The sequence below is a fragment of the Callithrix jacchus genome, chromosome 6, assembly GCF_049354715.1.
Source record: "Callithrix jacchus isolate 240 chromosome 6, calJac240_pri, whole genome shotgun sequence".
Taxonomy (NCBI): domain Eukaryota; kingdom Metazoa; phylum Chordata; class Mammalia; order Primates; family Cebidae; genus Callithrix; species Callithrix jacchus.
The window spans coordinates 54,688,164-54,708,797 of NC_133507.1; the positions used below are offsets into that span (position 1 = coordinate 54,688,164).

General features: G+C 44.5%; 1 protein-coding gene across 1 annotated transcript; it reads left to right on the forward strand.

Moving 5' to 3' along the window:
* Window positions 1-2,563: 2,563 nt before the first annotated feature.
* On the forward strand, window positions 2,564-19,615 carry CHRNA1 (cholinergic receptor nicotinic alpha 1 subunit). Its single transcript, XM_002749322.6, has 9 exons — window positions 2,564-2,668; window positions 7,277-7,422; window positions 7,534-7,578; window positions 9,349-9,458; window positions 12,444-12,639; window positions 13,181-13,418; window positions 17,056-17,279; window positions 18,387-18,626; window positions 18,948-19,615. Exons 1-9 carry the CDS (start codon window positions 2,626-2,628, stop codon window positions 19,077-19,079), a joined length of 1,374 nt encoding a protein of 457 aa, XP_002749368.3. The 5' UTR covers window positions 2,564-2,625; the 3' UTR covers window positions 19,080-19,615.
* The last annotated feature ends 1,019 nt before the right edge of the window (window positions 19,616-20,634 follow it).

Consider the following 20,634-nt stretch of genomic DNA (forward strand, 5'->3'; position numbering starts at 1 on the left):
CTGTAAGCAGAGAGCCAGTGGCACCTGGGTGGGCACAGAGAGGGTCTCAACAGATTCCTCGATTTGCCCCAATTCTGCTTTGTGGGTGGAACTCCCTTGTCTGTTGCTGTCTGAGATTTCTGGCTATGCCCCCTTGGAGATTCTTCCTTGCCCACTGTCCCTCATGGCCATATCTGAAGCGAGATGGAGACAGCACTCTTTTTGGAAGACTGTGCAGATCTTGGAGCCTGCTTTCTGGCAGTGTGTGGTTGGGAACTCAAGGACTGCTTTAAGCCTTGAGCAACCCAAACTTTTGCAGCCTGGGTTCACGAACTCTTTGGCAATACAATTCCTTCAAAAACTGAGAAAGCTTTTGCAATATTTGTTTCCATTATTCCTATGTGCCTATGTACACACATGGGGTTCTTTCCTGGACACACTTCTCCAATCTGATGCATTTCTTTGCATCCTAACCACTATACCTCCTCCTCCAACTTAATAGCAGCCCTCATGAAGCCATCTGAAAAAAACAGGCTTGGCTGTGAAGAAAGCACCCTCCAAGTAATCTTTGCTGTTGTAATGAAACTGCCTATTTAAAGAGAAGTCTTAACGGGCTTTGGTTGATCAAAGCCTTTATTCCATGTTTTCACTTACTCTTTGAAGTTCAAAACAGAAGACTACATTTCTGGACTCATTCTACTCCTTTTCATTTCTGTTCTTGAGCCAGTGCATTTTTGCCTGAGCTCAGCTCTTCCTTGTACTGACTTGCTAAACAAAGCAGAGGAGAACCATCGTGCGCTAACTTTGGGTTTACCAACCTCTTCTCTGGGAGCTATAGGCTCAGTAGACACGTTGTTCACCAAGCAATTGAGGACAACAGTGTTATAAAATTATTTGGTACTATATAACAGGGGTCTTCATCTTTTCAGCCTCCAATATCAATTTTCTTACCTTCTGCTGCAGTGCTACACATTTTAGAATTTATTTTTAACCCCAGGATACTAGTGCAAAGGGCTACATTTTGTATTAATTATGGAACACCAGCTGCTGTATGAATAAACCCAAGGATTTTGATGGATCGACACAATACATGTTTTGTTTTCACTGCAATAGTGCTGGGTGGTAACCAGGTGGATAGGGGGGTCCCCCTCCATGCAGTCATTCAGGGATTCAGAATGTCAAAAGCAACACCACCTTCCAAACATGGTTTCTAAGGTGGCCCTGGGATCATGTCCATTCCAGCCATCAGAAAGCTAGAAGGGCAGGGCTGAGCTCTGCTAGGTTTGTGAGTCTAAAAACATTTTTCCTCGCATGCCACTTACCAGAGCCCAGTCCCCTGGCTCCATTTAGATGGAAGGGGCTGGTCGGAGGGTGGGGGTTGTATTTCTGCCGCAGGGCTATTCCATGAAAGGGAGAGAACCAATTTTTTTTAGCAAAGAGTTAACTGATCTCCCATAGTTTAAACAAAATATGTAAATAGTGTGAGCTTGCAGCTCTCTCCTCTGCCCTCGAAGCTCCTTCACTACTGATTTGTTTGGATCCACTGGGATAAGAGGCTCTGTCAGGATGTTGTCCGTGGGCTTGAGGTGAGAGGACATTTCCTACCTAATTCCACGTGGGAAGGAGGCCCAGAGGGAACAGGCAGGGTACCTTTAAACAATGATCTCCTTCTGGGAACCCACCTCACACCCTGCAAAGAAGCATAGCTGGGGTAACAATACTTCTCAGACTGAGAAATTACTAACTGCTGGTTTTTAGGATGTTTTTCAAGGAAGAGAATTGAAAAGCTGAACTGTTCTGCTCTTTGCTTTCCTGAGTGAGAGTGGGCAGAGGGACTGATGGAAGGAGGCAGGGACCCGGAACAACTGCTGATGTGGTGGGACACCTTTTCCCGATAATTACTCCTCGCTTGAACCACAGTGCAGAGGGCGTGGGCAATTTGCTGCAGCTAATGGTCCACGTGGGATAGGTATCACCTGATACTGAGACAGGGGTTGGAGCAGCCACCCTGGGGGCCAGTAAAGCCAGTTTTATGGAAGAAGCTGTCTTTGTTAAAAACCAAACCCAATCAACATGCTGACTCCAGCAGCAGATTCAACACCAGCTGTACTCTTCTGAAATCCAGGCAGTAACAAACGCCCTGGGCACCCTCAGCCTAACACAGAAGCAGAGGAAATGAATTGCCATGTTTGCAGAATATGGATTTTTGTGGTTTAGGACAAACAGGTATCTACTCAGACTAAATGACCCTCATCAAATCAACCCACAGAGATGAGGTTCTGCTTTACACAAAAGGGAGGGGTTTGGCTCACCCTTCAAAATAATTCCTTCCTTTCTATACCTTTTTTCCGTTAAGATCTGACTCCTGGTACATTTAAAATATAATGCAGTTCATACTCAGCTTGTCGAGGGGAAGCAATTGTGTAAAGCCAGGCACATCTGTAATGGTGTACTGTCCCAGCAACTCCCTGGGATCCAGGGCTGAGAGCAGCCCAGCTGTCGCTCCCGCAAACAGGTGGTGTAAAACAATAGCTCCACTGAGCCGACTCGCCTTCCAAACCCTCCAGCAGCCAAGCACCCAGCCAGACTGCCAGTGAGCAGCACGGACCGCCACCCTGCACTGGTCCACGCCAGCTCTGGTACCCTATGGAGCCCCGACCTCTCTTTCTGCTTTTTAGCCTTTGCTCAGGTAAGTGCTAGGGTCAGGGGTGGGGACAGGGCTCTCCTTTGAGGCTAAAGTCCTGGAGGCCCCATAATCAAAGTCTTGCTTCTTTGATGAGACCACAAAATGGCAGAGCCTCCCCAACCAGAGGCTGCTCTGTCAGTTTCTTCCTGATGTTCGCTTGACTGAGTTTTTGGATAAAGATTTTTAGTTTGCACTACCTAATTAAAATAGGAACTGCCTGGCCAAAGACTACAAGGTAGACACGCACGTCTCTGCCTCTATCATGCCTGGCAGCCGACTCACCCCTCTGAAAACTCTGCACAACTTACAGGACCTGGACCCCTTGTAGACCATGGTAGTGTCCTGAGGTTCATATTTAAACAACCATAGAGACTTAGAATGGTGCCTTCTCACCACCAACGATGGAGTTAAGCCCCTTTACTGCTCCAGGAGAATTCTAATAATAAAGAGGACTGATTGACAGCTACATGTGCTGGAGCTAGAAACCAGTTAATAATTGTAACTAAACTCTCTCCATAGAGACAGAAATGTTTTATAATTTTGTTTTATTTCTAGAGTAAAAAAAAAATTCCATATGAATGCATTCCTATCTACTTTTTTTTTTAAGGATGTCACTATATATAGTTTGGGTTTGAACTGAAACTATAAACCTTGCACAGCGTTTGACCAGCATTCTACTCTGGAATGTGTCCTAACACAGCAGCTGAAACACCATCCTGAATCCCAGACTTCCGCTAGAGGGAAATGGGACATGTTTGGTGATTGCTTCACATAAAAGTTTACTGGTGATATCATCCCAACTGAGAAACAAGGTGGCTGACATCCTGTGAGTTTTCATTTCTAATATTGCTCTGAAAAACACAGGCCTTCTGGGCAAGAGGCAAAAACTTTATTATTAATTTTTTTCAACAGCAGAGTTGAGTGAAAAAGCCTAAACTCAGATAAATTATATCCTGTGGGATTTGGACTTTATCCAACCAAAGCTGGCCTGGTGTGTGTGTGTGTGTGTGTGTGTGTGTGTGTGTGTACACACAAAACCACACTCACTGAAAAATTCTTAAATGGTATGCTTTACTATAAGAATCCTTAAGAGATCTCTTAGGATTTTGGTTATTGCTAACCAAAAATGCATGATTAGCTATTAAAGAAATGTGATATATATTTAGGTCAAATCTAGAGTTTGCTGGTATCAATTCCCATGGGTGATTTATAGAAATTCAGAGCTAGATCACGCAGTCCAACATTCTCAATTTTTTATTACGAGAAAACTAAAGCTGACCTGCCCAAGGTCAATTAATTTATACATTTGGAATGTGGTCAATGTGAGACGTGGTTCGTTACATGAACAGTCACAAAACACAGCCTGAATTAGCCAAAGGTAGCAAGAGCTACAGGATCAGGTTAGGATAATAATGGTCCATGGGACTAGTAACAGTTCAAAATTTCTTTTGCCCAGCCCAGGAGGCTATTTCCTGCATACAAATACAAACTGAACCAGGGTGGTACAAAAGGAACACTTTGAAATTGTGGTTGAGTTTCCCTTCTTAGAATCAGTCCTTTGTGGACAAAATGGTCATTTACATCAGGGACCCTTTTCCTGTGTTAGCTTAACACAGCATGATCTCTATTCTATTTATACAGCACCTTTCATTTCTTCTCTTTGCCTCTGGAATCCCAAGTACTTCATTGCCGTCTTTCTTGTGGCTTATCACTTTCCACCTTGTTCACAGTTAATTACATAAATGACAAACGTCAGTCTCCATGAGCGTAGAAAGATGGATTCACTTTTGAATATCTCCAAGTTCCCAAAACAATGTTTTGCTCACAGTAAATGCTCAACAAATATTTCATGAATGAATTAATGGTACCATCATTTGAATAAAGATTCTAAATATAATTTTGCTAAAAATAGAGATTTGACATTATTTAATTTTTATCTGCATGTTTGTTTATACCCTATCTTTTTATAAAAGTATTTACTGTAGTTCATTGAATCCATGAAGAACTAACCCAACTCTCCAGGCCATATTGGAGTTGTGAAGGGAATCATAGAGTTCTGGAGTCCTGTGAGTTTTCCAACACTCTACACTGCTTTGGGGCGGAAGAAAGAAAAGGAAACCCATGAAACCATCTAAGAAATGAAGCCCTCCTTGGGGATTCCTTAGAAATTCCTTATGGGAGGAACGGTCACCTCGTTATTGGCTAGGGCGGGAGAGGAGGAGGCGACTGTCGCTGGAATGCTGATTACACCTGCTTCTCTGGACCTCCCCTTCCTCATAGTGGGCTGTAGGGTTGGTCTGCATAGTTCTCCTGCACATAATGCTGTGTATCCTCTGCTTTCTAATATGTTCTTCCTGTCAAATTGGAATGAACAGTCATTTAACAATAAGCAAACCAGGGCGAGGCCAAACAACAGCTTCAAATTCAGTGGCCAAGGCGCTCAGTAATCCATTCCAGTCTGCAACCCCACCATGAATGGACAAGGCCCAGGATAGAAAACGCATGGAGGACAGGATTATCAAGTCCCAGGGGCTCAATGGGGTGGTGGCAAAAACTGGATCTTCAAACAACATATTCCCTTCAAGAGTCCTCAAATGCAAAAGGTGCTTTTGGGGAAAGATCGTGTGAAATATCTGCATGGTTGGGCACCTTGGGTGCCCTCAGAACATTCTGGGTTCAGAAAACTTATGAAACTAGTCAGGTGAGGTGGTTCTTACCTGTAATCCCAGCACTTTGGGAGGACAAGGCGGGTGGATGGCTTGAGCTCAGGTGTTTGAGACCAGCCTGGACAACATGGCAAAACCCTGTCCCTACAAAAAATACAAAAATTGGGTGGGTGTGGTGGTGCACGCCCCAGTAATTTTTGTATTTTTAATACAGATGGGGTCCCAGCTGCTTGGTTGGGGGAGGTTGAGATGGGAGGATTGCTTGAGCCTGGGAGGTCGAAGCTGCAGTGAGCTGTGATTGTGCCACTGCACTGCAGCCTCAGCAACAGCCTGTGGAAAGGGGAGATCTGGTTACATGAATGAAGGCAAACGGATCGTGTGTCCACTTCCTCTCCCAGCTCTGGACATGCAGTCTCCAGAGGCTTGAATTACAAAGATCCTTCATAAGACACTTGGGATATGGAACACATTTTCTCAAAGGAATAGTGGCACATGCCGTTGTGAGTTTCCAGGACAGCTCACAACACACTGTGAGTATCAAGAGTTAGTGCAGGAGCGCAGCACAGAATGACAGGATTCCAATCCAAGCTTTGCCTTGCTAGTCACAGGACCTTGGACAAGTTGTCCAGCCTCTCTGAATCTCAGGTGAGAATATCTGCCTGCCTGCCTTGTCTGCAGCTGATGAAGATTGAAAAGAGCTGTAAACAGAAAAGGGGGCTGTGGGCTCTGAGAGTATTAGGTATTGCTGTCTATCCTGGAGGAAAATATAGTCAAGGTTCCTTGGAATCACTAATTTTCCAACTAGGAACCCCAAACCCAGATCAACAAAGCACAGTTTTCACTCTATTTTAACAACTTAACTGGGGCATGTATCTGCCAGCAGTGGCATTTAAAAAAATTATAGTAAAATACCCATTTCATAAAATTTACCATTTTAACCACTTCATACAATTCAGTGGCATTAAGTCCACTCATAATGTTATATGACCATCACCACTATCTATTTCCAGAATGTTTTCATCAACCCAAAGGGAAACTTCAGGCACATTAATGATTCCCACCCCATCTCTCTCTCCCCCAAGTCCCTGGTAACTCCAAGTCTGCTTTCTCTCAGCATGGATTTACCTATTCTGGATACTTCACGTAGATGAAATCATAGAATACTTGCCCCATTGTGCCTGACTTCTTTCTCTTAGCAAAACGTTTCCAAGCGCCATCCATGTTGTAGCATGTGTCAGTACATAATTCCTTTTCATGTCTGCATAATAGTTCATTATATGGATATACCATAGTTTATCCATCCATTTACCTGTTGATGGACACTCCAACTGTTTCTACCCTTTGGCTATTGTAAATAGTGCTCTCTTCTTTCGGGTGTGGACCTAGGAGTGGGATTGCTGGATTGTATGGTCACTGTGTTGAACTTGTTGAGGAACTGCCATTTTACATTCCCACCAGCAACATATGAGGTTTCAGTTTCTCTGCAACCTCCCCAACCCTTGTTATTTTCCACTTGTTAATTATGACCACTCTAGTGGGTTTGAACCAGCATTAGTTTTGGCTGTTCATGGCGTCATGAGATCTGACGTAGCCAGTGCAAGATTTCATTACACATGACCAGACTCTAAAACACGGAGGGGTGTGTGTGTGTGTGTGTGTGTGTGTGTGTCTGGCAAACTTGATTCAGCCAGGCTGCTTTAAGGAATGTCACCTGTCCAAAATACAATTGTGATTATCTGGCACACCCTACGGTCACCTGGTAAGGGACCATACCAGCAACTGTACTTGGAAAAAAACTTAAAGCAATAACAGCTGCATTTGGGAGCCTTTCAACAAGGAGGCCTGTGTGCCTTCCATTAGCTGCTTATGCCTCAGTTCCTCATGTTAGTGTGTTTGGAGGGTGGGGAGCAGAATCTGACAGTGTGGGTGTCATCTGCTGTCTCAGCTGGCCTTGTCCTGGGCTCCGAACATGAGACCCGTCTGGTGGCAAAGCTATTTAAAGACTACAGCAGTGTGGTGCGGCCAGTGGAAGACCACCGCCAGGTCGTGGAGGTCACCGTGGGCCTGCAGCTGATACAGCTCATCAACGTGGTGAGACAAGAGTGCTCGGGGCTGCCCACACACCCGCACCTCTCACCTCAGGGTTTTCTCCCCTGGGTCCCCTCTCTTCCCCATAAAGATGATGCCTTGTTTTTTTTCCAGGACGAAGTAAATCAGATCGTGACAACCAACGTGCGTCTGAAACAGGTAACTCAGCCAGATAATTGCATGTATGTCACGTCATTTTTATTCCCCCTGTAATTAAACCTGGGCCCAGAGGAAATCAATTTGAGTACCAGGGATATGTACCAAAATGTTGAAATAGATATTTTTGAGATGCTGAAAGTATGGATCCTGTTTGGTTTTGGGTTTTTTGTTTGTTTTTTTAAACTTTAGGGCTTCTTCTGTGTGTGTTAGTTTTCTAGGGCTGCCGTAACTGGGTGGCTTAAACAGCAGAAATTTATCATCCCATATTCTGGAAGATAGAAGTCTAGGTATTGGCAAGGTTGGTCCCTCCTGAGGGCTGTGAGGAAGAATCCGTCCTAGGCCTCTCTCCTCAGCGTGTAGATGACCGTCTTCATGTTCTGATGGTGTTCTTGTGTATGCGATATATATGTATATTTAAATATATACATGTCCTTAAATTTCCCCTTTCTATAAGGACACCAGTCATATTAAATGAGAGTCTATTTTAATGACTTAATTTTAACATAATTACCTCTGTAAAGAACCTATCTCCAAATTCTGAAACACTGAGAGTTAGGGCTTCAGCATGAATTTTAGAGGGACACAGTTGAACCCGTAGCATTGTGCTGCAGTGGGCACATGCAGGTGGAGTACCCCTTTTCCAACATGCTTGGGACCAGAAGTGTTTCAGATTTTGGATTTTTTATTTTGAAATATTTGCATATGCTTACCAGTTGAACATCACAAATCTGAAAATCTGAAATTCAAAACTCTCCAGTGAGCATTTTCTTTGAGTGTCATGTTGGTGCTCAAAAAGTTTTGGATTTTGGAGCATTTCAGATTTGAGATGCTCAATATTTATTACTTTTTTTTTCCTTTTTTCTTTTTTCTGAGATGGAGTCTTGCTCTGTCACCCAGGCTGGAGTGCAGTGGCGTGATCTCAGCTCATCGCAACCTCCGCTTCCTGGGTTCAAGATATTTTCCTGCCTCAGCCTCCCGAGTAGCTTGGATTACAGGGGCCCACCACCACTCCTGGCTAATTTTTTTTTTTTTTTTTTTTGAGACAGAGTCTCACTCTGTTGCCAGGCTGGAGTGCAGTGGTGCAATCTTGGCTCACTGCAACCTCCACCTCCCAGGTTCAAGCAATTCTCCTGCCTCAGCCTCCCGAGTAGCTGGGACCACAGGCACGCACCACCATGCCCACCAAATTTTTGTATTTTTAGTAGAGACGGGGTTTCATCATGTTGGCCAGGCTGGTCTCAAACTCCTGACCTCCAGTGATCCACCTGCCTCAGCCTCCTAAAGTGCTGGGTTACAGGCATGAGCCATCTTGCCCAGCCATTACTTTTATAATGTAGAAAAATATATGATACTTTTTAAAAAAGATGTTGCCTGCTTGAGGAAAATGTTCACACTAGGGTCTTTCTCCTTTCCTGGGGGTGGACAGGGTGACATGGTAGATCTGCCACCTCCCAGCTGCGTGACTTGGAGGGTTCCTTTATTTTCTCATTTGTAGAATGAGGTCAGTAATCACTCTTACCTCATGGGATGGTGTGAGGACTAAATGAGTGAACATAGGTGAGGTGCTGGAAACAGTGCAAGCGTGTCGTCAGTGCTATATTTTTGCTGTCCTTGTTTACTAAAGTGAAAGCTGAACTCTGAATCAAACTTTTCTTATGGAAGCACAATTTCTGTCAATACTGAATTCCCATGCACAGCAGGGTCCTTGATAACCTTAGATGTTAAAAACTGTTTTTGGCTTTTTAACTAGCAGCATGTCTTCGTTTCTAGCAATGGGTGGACTACAACCTAAAATGGAATCCAGATGACTATGGCGGTGTGAAAAAAATTCATATTCCTTCAGAAAAGATCTGGCGCCCAGACCTTGTTCTCTATAACAAGTAAGCAAACTGCACAGGTGGCAGAGGGCGCTCCTGGAGCAGGTGGAGGAAGCGCCCTAATGGAAGGGCTGCACCCTCGGAATGCTTCTCACCACTGCTGATGTTGAATCAGCCAGGATGGTGGCTCACACCTACCTGTAAACTCAGCACTTTGGGAGCACCAAGGTGGGAGGATTGCTTGAGGCCAGGAGTTTGAGATCAACCTGGGCAGCATAGCAAGACAACATCTCTACAAAATTAAAAAAAAAGAAATCACTCTAAACCAAGAGCCAAGTTGACAGGCTAGGGTTACCATATGGTGTCTCATGTCTTAAAGAGAAAGGACTTCTGCAGCCAAATTGAATCCAGGCTGAGGGTAGGGGACATTTAATCCCTGAGAGCCCCTGAAGCGCACGTGACAACTTTCCAAGGCACCCAAACGTCCTATCGCTGAGTTCCTTGGAATCCAGTGTCCTCCCTACCAAATATTTGAGCCTCCTGGAGTTGTTATTCATTACATCCTGAATGCCTTCCCGACACCCACTGCTGCTGTTGGCCTGGGATGCCTTCTCTGCCCGTCCTCTGGGGCCCATGACAGCCTGCATATTGTGAAATTATAATATGATTCAAGACACTCCAGTCTAATGACGCATTAATTAGCATACGCCCTTCATTTGTCAGAAAATGCTCGTTTCAAAAAGCATCCTTCCCAGGCAGAAGCATGCGACACGGGCCCGGAGGATTTATAGTCTGACACTATACAACATGTGTAGGGAGTTCACAAGCTGTGTGTCCTAGCTGGCTTAGGGAAGGTGACAGGGCTAGTGGATGAAAATGATACCCTTTAAGGCAGGCCCTTCCCAACTTCGATTTTTTGCCACATGTTGTCCAATTATAGTTGGGGTTCAAGCTTGAGCCAAATTATCTGATCATTTGTGGACAAATGGGCTGAGAGAGCAGAGTATTGTTAAGTTTCTCTTGCAGTAGGAATCTGAGAGGAGCAATTAAAATCCTTTGGTTCTTTTGCCAAACTCACTCAGGAACACCCTGGTGGGGAGAGAGCCCTGTTTTACCTGCTTATTAGAAGAGACTAAGACAAACCTATGACTCTCTGTCCTTTGGGGCTGTTTTGGAGGGATCCAATGCCACACAGTTTTCCAGGTAAAGAGCCCACTTCAGTCCCAAGGAAAAATCAATGGGAATAAAATCTCTTGATTTACGACATGAGGAACCAACATATGCCATGAAGCCCCTGAAATCCCACTGAGGCAGACCCCTCCCACCCATTCAACACCTATTCTAACACCCTGCCCTCTGCTATATCCCCTGAACGCAGGCTGTTGTTTAGGCAAAGAGTCAGTTACCCTCTGAATAAGGCCTGCAGAAGTGGCTTATTTTGTTTTTTCAGAACCTCCCATGGCGTCTTTTTAAAAATAATAAATCATTGCCAACATTTGAAAATCGAGAAATATCACATTAAAATCTGGTTTATAGCTTCTCCAGGAAAATCCAACATTTAAACTTGCAGATTTTTTTTTTGCGACAAGGTCTCTGCTGGAGTATTGTGGTGTGATCATAGCTCATTGCAACCTTGAACTCCTGGGCTTAAGCAATCCTCTGCCTCGGCCTCCCAGGTAGCTGGTACCACCATGTCTCACTAATTTTTTAAAAATTTTTAGTAGAGATGAGGCTTCGCTGTTGCCCAGGCTGGTCTTGAACTCATGGACTCAAGTGATCATCCTGTCTCAGTCTCCCAAAGTGGTGGGATTACAGGCATGAACAACTGTACCTGGCAGCAACTGGCAATTTTTGATTTGAAAAAATCTAGGTTTCCAGCTTCTAAGGAAGAATCCAAATATCTGGCAAGATTGGGCCTTCATTCCCACATGGGCATCTCAGGGGACACTGCAAGGTGGCACCTTCCTGACAGGAGAGAGGGGTGCTCTGTTTGGCAGTGTCACCCTACACTCCTCACCTGCCTGGCCTTGACAGTATCTAAGTTTGTGACTCCACCTCAGTGAGTTCTAAATAGTTCTTTAAAAAGTAGTAGGCCAGTTAGGCGTGGTGGCTCACACCTGTAATCCTAGCATTTTGGGAGGCCAAGGTGGGTGGATCACTTGAGGTCAGGAGTTCAAGACTAGCCTGGCCAATATAGTAAAACCCAGTCTCGACTAAAAATACAAAAAAATTAGCTGGGTGTGGTGGTGGGTGCCTGTAATTCCAGCTACCTGGGAGGCTGCAAAAGAATTGCTTGAGCCCAGGAGGCAGAGGTTGCTGTGAGCCAAGATTGCGCCACTGCACTCCAGCCTGGGCAACAAAGCGAGACTCTGTCTCAAAAAAAAAAAAAAAAGAAAAGAAAAAAGTAATAGGCCCTTCCCTAACCTGCCTGTCACAGCAATGAGCTGCTGGAGGTGCTTTTTTGTAAAATTCCTGTGTGTTTTTTTTTTCCAAAGAATTCTCAGAGTACATCCAGGAGGCGATAGATAGATATTAACATTACAAATACTCCTGATGGCTGGAAAAATAATCTGGGATGCAGTGGACCCATGTTACCTGTTATTTCTTTTTTTTTTTTTTTAATTTTTTATTGGATTATAGGTTTTGGGGTACATGAGCAGAGCATGCAAGACAGTTGCGTAGGTACACACATGGCAGTGTGCTTTGCTTTTCTTCTCCCCTTCACCCACATTTGGCATTTCTCCCCAGGCTATCCCTCCCCACCTCTGTTATTTCTTTAAAACTGTGGGTTCCCATATTCTTTCAGATCCTCAAATTCAGGGCTTACTTAGAGGGTGTGCAGGGCTCTGTGTTTTTAACAAGCACCCTGATGATTCTTATTATCAAATCTGGAAAACATTGCAATAGATAAAAAGTGACACTGCCCGAAAGAGAGCTGCTATAATTAGCACCTGAATAATTAACAGCTGTCTCCTGTTCACATCCCCAAGCAGAATGGAAGGCTCATCTGTCACTTAGAGCAATTTTTCTCTTTTCTCCCAATTGTAGTGCAGATGGTGACTTTGCTATTGTCAAGTTCACCAAAGTGCTCCTGGACTACACTGGCCACATCACATGGACACCTCCAGCCATCTTTAAAAGCTACTGTGAGATCATCGTCACCCACTTTCCCTTTGATGAACAGAACTGCAGCATGAAGCTGGGCACCTGGACCTATGATGGTTCTGTCGTGGCCATCAACCCGGTAGGTGGTGGCCACATATGATAAGGGTGGCTTCAGGAAAAGTGTGATTCGGGCCTCCAACTTTCCCCTGGATAATCATAGGCTCTCAGGACCAGTTAGAACTTGGGGTGTTACCCAAGGTAGAACATCCCAAGTTCTAACTGGTCCTGACAGCCTATGATTATCCAGGGGCTTTCCGTACCAGTTAGTTGGTTTGAGTTATTTGGGAAGGGAGAACTAAATGGGAGCTTAAATTAATTTCCCACACCCAGGCTCAGTCTCAAGAATTTTGATGGAATGGCTCTGGGGTGGCGGTAGCATCAATATGCTTTAAAGCTCCCAGGTGACTTGAATGTGTAGACAAAATGGAGAATGCCACTAGTCCAAACCCCTTTATGTCATAGGAAAGGAATCTAAGACCCCAAAGCTGTAGTGCCTCAGAGTCCCTCCTGGGTGTGTGACCCACAGAGCTGGAATCTGTGGCCTTGTCACTGCTGGTTACAAGACGCTGCCCCAGGAGTTTGACATGCCTGGGATTTCCAAACTCCATTTTCTTTCTCAGGAAAGTGACCAGCCAGACCTGAGCAACTTCATGGAGAGCGGGGAGTGGGTGATCAAGGAGTCCCGGGGCTGGAAGCACTGGGTGTTCTATTCCTGCTGCCCTGACACCCCCTACCTGGACATCACCTACCACTTCGTCATGCAGCGCCTGCCCCTTTACTTCATTGTCAACGTCATCATCCCCTGCCTGCTCTTCTCCTTCTTAACTGGCCTGGTGTTCTACCTGCCCACAGACTCAGGTGGGTGCGGTTGCCATGACTGCTGCTGCTGACGCTGATAGGTCTCGTGCTGCTATTTTGGGGAAAGCCAGAAATAATCATGTGCTAACAAACAGGCGGATCGACCCAAGTCGTCATCACTGGGAGAGTGCATTTGCTGAGTGGGTGTGTGCCGTGGTGAGAGGCACTGTGAGTGGAGCTCACAGCTGGGGCAGACGTCCAGAACGGCAGAGAGTCGAGTTGAACATGACCCTGTAGATGCACATTATAGCTCAGGCTGGTTCAAGTGTATGAAGCACCAATACCTATTTGCTGAATACCAACTGTGTGCCCAGAAATGTGCTGGGTAAGGCGTGTGGCCCCAGACATTTCTCATGCCACTTTTTCTATGAAGTCACTTTCTATATGCTGACTAATCCTGGTCTTGCTCCTTTACCCACTGCTCACCACCTGATTTTGCATATCTCTTTTCCAGATGGTGGTATCTTGCACGCAAAGCCCTACTTCCCAAGTGCCCATTCTTCCTCATATCAGCCTGGATGACTTACTTACCTCCTACTGAGCAGTCACATCTGTGACATAATTTTATTAAACAACAACAATCTACCAGAAAGGAGGAAAGCGCACCCGTATGCCTGCCACCAAGCCACTATTTAGAAACAATTGATGGCAGACAAGTTCAAAAAAAAAAGAAAGATGATACAGCTAGACCTCAAGCTTATGACAGGTAGCAACTTTTATCAAAATGACTTTTTAAAGAACCCACAAAAGTTTAAATCCAACTTGCCAATGAGGAAAAAAGATTATTCATTTACTCATTCAATGAACATTTGTTGAACAAATATTACATGGCAGACAGACGTAGAGAATAAGACAGAAAGTGCCTCACCCCACGGAGTGCATGTTCCAGTGACTGCACTCAGGTTTTTGTTTTTGTTCGGAGACTGGGTCTCACTCTGTCACCCAGGCTGGAGTACAGTGGTGTGATCATGGCTCACTGCAGCCTCAACCTCCCACGCTCAAGTGATCCTCTCACCTCAGCCTCCTGCGTAGCTGAGACTACAGGCATGTGTCATCACACTCGGCTAATTTTTGTATCTTTTGTAGAAACGAGGTTGCACCATGTTGCCTGGCCAACCTTGAACTCCTGGTCTCAATCTCCCCACCTCAGCCTCCCAAAGTGCTGGGATTACAAGTGTGAGCCACTGTGCCTGTTGTGCATTCATTTTTAAACAGATTATCAAAAACACGTTTTTTTTTTTAACTTTCCAATCAAATGATACTTTTTTACATTAAAAAAATAAATAAATAGAGATGGAGTCTTGCTATGTTGCCCAGGCTAGTCTTGAACTCCTGGCCTCAAGTGATTCCCCTGCCTTGGCCTCCCAAGGTGTTAGGATTATAGGCATGAGCCACTGCACCCAGGCCCTCAGATGAAAGTTTTTAAAGTAAAAACACTGTCAGGGCATTATGGGAATGAACCAGAGTCTCTGGTTAGTTAAATTATATTATATATTAAGTGAAATGTGCTTGAAAAGCATGTAGGGGCTGGGCACAGTGGCTTGCACCTGTAATTTCAGCATTTTGGGAGGCCAAGTCAAGTGGATCACTTAAGGTTAAGAGTTCGAGACCAGCCTGGCCCATTTCTACTAAAAATACAAAAATTAGCTGCACACGGTGGCACGTGCCTGTAATCCCAGCTACTTGGGAGGCTGAGGCAGGAGAATCACTTGAACCTGGGAGGCAGAGGTTGCAGTGAGCTGAGATTGTGCCACTGCACTCCAGCCTGGGCAACGGAGAATAGGAGAAGGCTTCCAGGCAGAATTACAAGACTCTGTTTCAAAAACAAAACAAAACAAAACAAAACAAACAAAAAACACTATGCTTGATAAATATTGGCTATTATTATTAATCAAGAAATTTTATATAACTGGATGAATATTTTGTATTTGTAATTGTCTTCTTTTTCACTTTGAAAGATTTTCCTACCCACCAGGTAGATTTGACAATTTCTTGTTTGTATCTACTCTGTATCCTATACATACATACATATTCTACACATATTCTAGCATCCAGAAGCAGCCAGTAGGGAAAGCTTCATACTTGAAAGCAGGTAACACGAGGGTTACCAGGAGCACCACACAGCGAGGCCAGCCAGGGAAAGTCCGCCCTAGAGCTTCTCTGCTGCATCTAAGGTGGTCAAGCATCACAAAAATACCTCAGTGTCATTCGGCCCCTGACTTTCCTGCTGCCGAGTTTGCCCAGCCAACACCCTCCTGAGATCAAAGGGTCTACAGAAAAGAGGCAGAGGCTGGGGAAATCTCTGCTCCCTTAGAATGCAGACCAGAACAAGAAGTAAGTGAGAAGACAAACTTCCTTTTATATGAAAATGAGACAGTGAGTGGTACAAAACCACTGTATCAGAAGATCACCTGGGATGCCAGGAGTTCTCCTTGGCCTCTCAGATTCTGTCATTTTCTCGGGTTCGGTCTTACAGCTTCCTCCTTTATTAATAACAGAATGCCCATTCATCTGCTGGGTGATAAGTAGGCCCGAGATGATTCCGCTTTATAAGGTTTAGTGCATTCTGCTGCAAAAGAAACAACTGCCACACCAAGTCTAGCTTGTCCACCCAGAGCCCCTCTCAGTTCCCTGGGTTCCACCAAGAAATAGAAATCTGGAGCATGAGATGAATCTTGTTCTATATCCTGCTTGGCAGCCTCTAATGAAAATGCTTGCCACTGGCGGCTGTCAGAAAAATTAAGGCATGGAAGTTACCTAGGAAATTCTGTAGAGAAAAATGCATTGAGATTTCCCAGAATAATGCTCTGAGAACATGCTGGTCACACTCCTCTTACCCTTGGGTTTCAGTGGTGACTGCGTTTGCTTGGGCTGCCACACAAACCACAGACTGAGGGGCTTAAACAACAGAAATGTCTTTTCTCACAGTTCTGGAGACTGGAATTCTTTTTCTTTTCTTTTTTTTTTTCTCTCTCTCTCTCTCTTTTTTCTTTCTTTCTTGATGGAGTCTTGCACTGTGGCCTGGGCTGGAGTGCTGTGGTGCGATCTCAGCCCACTGCAACCTCCGCCTCCCAGTTTCAAGCAATTCTCCTGCCTCAGCCTCCCAAGTAGCTGGGATTACAGGTGCCTGCCACCACGCCTGGCTAATTGTGTGTGTGTGTGTGTGTGTGTGTGTGTGTGTGTGTGTGTGTGTTTTTAGTAGAGACAAGTTTCACTATGTTGACTGGGCTGATCTCAAACTCTTGACCTCGTTATCTGCCTGCCTCAGCCTCCCAAAGTGCTGGGATTACAGGTGTGAGCCACTGAGCCTGGCCTGAGACTGAATTCTAAAATCAAGGTACCAGCAGGGTTGGTTTCTTGTGAGACCTCTCTCCTTGGTTTATAATAGCCATCATCATCCTGTGCCCCATGGCCTTCCCTCAGTGCATCTGCGTCCTAATTCCTCTTCTTATAAGGACACCGGTCATACTCGATTAGACCCCTGCCCCATATGACCTCATTTTCACTTAATTACCTCAGTCACATTCTGAGGTCCCAGGGCTCAGGACTTCCACATATAAATGGCGGGGTGGGGGGAACACTGCAGCCCATCCCAGATAGGTGGTTGTGAGTTTTTTTGTTTGTTTTCTCTTTCCAGGGGAGAAGATGACTCTGAGCATCTCCGTCTTACTGTCTTTGACTGTGTTCCTTCTGGTCATCGTGGAGCTGATCCCCTCCACGTCCAGTGCCGTGCCCTTGATTGGAAAATACATGCTGTTCACCATGGTGTTCGTCATCGCATCCATCATCATCACTGTCATCGTCATCAACACACACCACCGCTCACCCAGCACCCATGTCATGCCCAACTGGGTGCGGAAGGTGAGTTGCCGCAGCCCCTGCAGACTCCGCACAGGGGGCACAGCTACTGGCCTCCGTTTGCAGGTATCAGTGGGTTTCTAGCTAACCCCTGGGGCTATTTAGGAACTAAGTTCTTTTTGGGCTTTAGGGAATTTTTGGAAGAAACTTTCTTTGGCCTCTTTTTAGGAATAAACAACTGCAGCCTTCCCAGAGAGAAAAGAAAAACAGAATTAACAAAGCTCATTCCAAATGCAAGTTTGAAGAATCTCTTTGATTAGAAAAGATCAACAAACGCTGCCTTTTATTGAAATGCCATGACATTTTCGAGATTTCTTTTGTATGTCTTCCAATTTGTGAACAGAGTGGCTTATTTTTGCTGGTGAAATCATCTGCTGAGAATAGAATGAGGGCAAGAGAGGTGGGGGTTCCTGATGGGAGAGGGTCAAAAAGTGAGTTTTACTGATGCACTTGGTCTCAAATATTTATGTTATGAATTTAAAATTTTAACATTTAAAATGTCTTTTTTTTTGGATAAAACTTTACGGAGACACTGAAGTCCAGGATCTTTTGTATAGAATGTAAAATAGTTGTCAGGAATTGACAGAAGCAGCTACTGCTCACAATGTACTCTTTTAAGAGGAGAATAAGAGTCCCTGTTTCCATAAAGGCTATTAGATGACGCCTGGCAATACTTGTACTGCAGTTTCTTCAGGAACAGGAAACAGAAGAAAACAGTCTAGCTGTTTTGTGGGATATATCTGAAGTGGAGGGGCCCTTTCTTTAACCATTTGATCCTGGTGACACATTGCTAGTGCATTTTCCATACCTGAAGGGGATGCTGAAGCTTTTAAGCGCATTGGTGGCCTAAGGTCAATGACTGCACACGGGCTCCCTCCAGTGGCGAACTTCTCACATTACAGAATCATCGCGGTTAACCATAGTCATTTCACAGGACCCGGATACAGAGGGATCTTTGAAAAAATCTAGTATAGTTCTTTTGTTTTAAAGGCAAAGAAGCTGAAAAATACTGAATGACTTGCCCCAAATCACATTGATAATTCAAAGATAGAGTTTTATGCTTGCTTCACGAACAATAATTCTCACGCATGGATTTCTTTTTTATGTTAGGTTTTTATCGACACTATCCCAAATATCATGTTTTTCTCCACAATGAAAAGACCATCCAGAGAAAAGCAAGACAAAAAGATTTTTACAGAAGACATTGACATCTCTGACATTTCTGGGAAGCCTGGGCCTCCACCCATGGGCTTCCACTCTCCCCTGATCAAACACCCTGAGGTGAAAAGTGCCATTGAGGGCATCAAGTACATCGCAGAGACCATGAAGGCAGACCAGGAGTCCAACAACGTAAGCTCTGTGGCTTGAAACCAATGCCTCTGGGTTTAAATGTCCAAACGCATGAGCACAGACGATGGGTCTGGCTTGACAAGTAGGTGGCATGCAACGGGCAGCTACTGACCTAAGATGGACCCTGGTGACCACCCCTAGACCACCTTAGTAAGGTATCACTTTGTAAATAATCTGTTCAAAAAATAAAGATAATGCCATCTAAGGGATGGGAGGACTTTGAGATCTACAAATTGAAGGGCCCTTAGATGATATAAAGCACGAACGTTGCGAGTCCAAAAACCACCTAGGGAGACTGTCTAACATTTTCCTCTCTCCCAGGCGGCTGAGGAGTGGAAGTACGTTGCAATGGTGATGGACCACATTCTCCTCGGAGTCTTCATGCTCATCTGCATCATTGGAACCCTGGCCGTGTTTGCAGGTCGACTCATTGAATTAAACCAGCAAGGATGAGCAGAAACTGAGTTGAGCTTAGCTCTGCCCCAGAATCTACCAGAGCAGAGAAGGGCAGGAGAGGAAGGTTTGTCTACTTGCTACACTCTCATTTATCAAACATGTAATATCCTGTACTCATTATTAATGGTAAGATTTATATTTATGTAAGTTTGTGGCTTTGAAGTGTTTTCACATTGCTTCTCCTTTTAGTCCTGCTGTCTCCCGGAAGAGTGAAGCTTCTTTAGTAAATGAAACTGATCACTAAAAAAACCGTTCATTTCCAGTGTCTGGAAGAGTTTTGCTCAGGATAACCGAGGTTTTCTGTTGCATTGTCATTGCTGTTTTATTTATATGTTTACTTATTTTGTCTAACCGCTAGACTACTAAGGAGTTGCTGTTGTTATTTTATAAATGAAGTGTATTCTTTGCCTGAGAGTCAGATTGTACCTACTAGGAAAACTCCATCTACCAGTCCTGAAGAGATAAGTCATTTGATTTGGAGAGAGAGGAAGCCATAGAAATGAAATAAAACAAAATGAAAACTGCATCAAAAATCCATGGAGTTTTTTGTTTATTTTTTGAGATGAAGTTTTACTCCTCTCACCCACGCTGGAGTGCAGTGACACGATCAGAGCTCACTGAAACCTCCACTTCCCAGGCTCAGATGATTCTTCTACCTCAGCCTCCCAAGGTAGCTGGGACTACAGGTGCACCTCACCACAACCAACTAACTTGTGTATTTTTTGCAGAGATAGGTTTTTGCCATGTTGCCCAGGCTGCAAACTCCTGGGCTCAGGTGATCTGCCCACCTTGGCCTCCCAAAGTGCTGGGATTTCAGATGTGAGCCACTGCCCTTGACAACAACAACAACAACAAAAATCCATGTTTTAAAGCAGATTTCTAGACCTGGGAAGTCAGGGAAGGTTTGCCTGTCTCATATAGCACCTGGGCTCGATTATCAGGGTCTAGAGGGAAACAAGTCCTAACAGTAGGGCACAGGCACTATGGAAATTGTCTGCCTGTATGGTTTTACTCCATCTCATACCCTTCCTAAAATCCTGTCATGTCCCTATTTTACAAATGAGAAAACTGAATTTCAGGGAGGTTATGTTCTTTGCTTAAACTAAAAGAACTGAGATTTGAATCCAGACTTTGAGATTCCAAAACAACTCCGAGCTGGATCAGTCCATCTGTTCACTGGCTCTCCCGGCCACCCCTGGCTTCATCAAGGCCATTCTGCAACTGCTCAGTGTTTCTGAGAACGTCAGCCTTAGAAAAAACTATCTTTCTGTCTTCCCAATTAAAATTCCTGCCTTTCCCCCCCCAGCCCTTATTCCAATCATACTTGAGGTTCAAGTCCTATAAATAAAACCAAAAATGTATGTATAAAACACATCATCACCATTTAAAAAATTCTGAAGTAAGTAGAAGAGAAAATGATTTCTTTTCACCTTGTAAACTTTAATTCACAATACAGTTTACCCAAGAACTAGAAACTGTGCAGCTATGGGCCAGGCATAGTTGATGGCCTACAAATCACCATAACCCAACTGTATTTGTCAGGGTTCTCCAG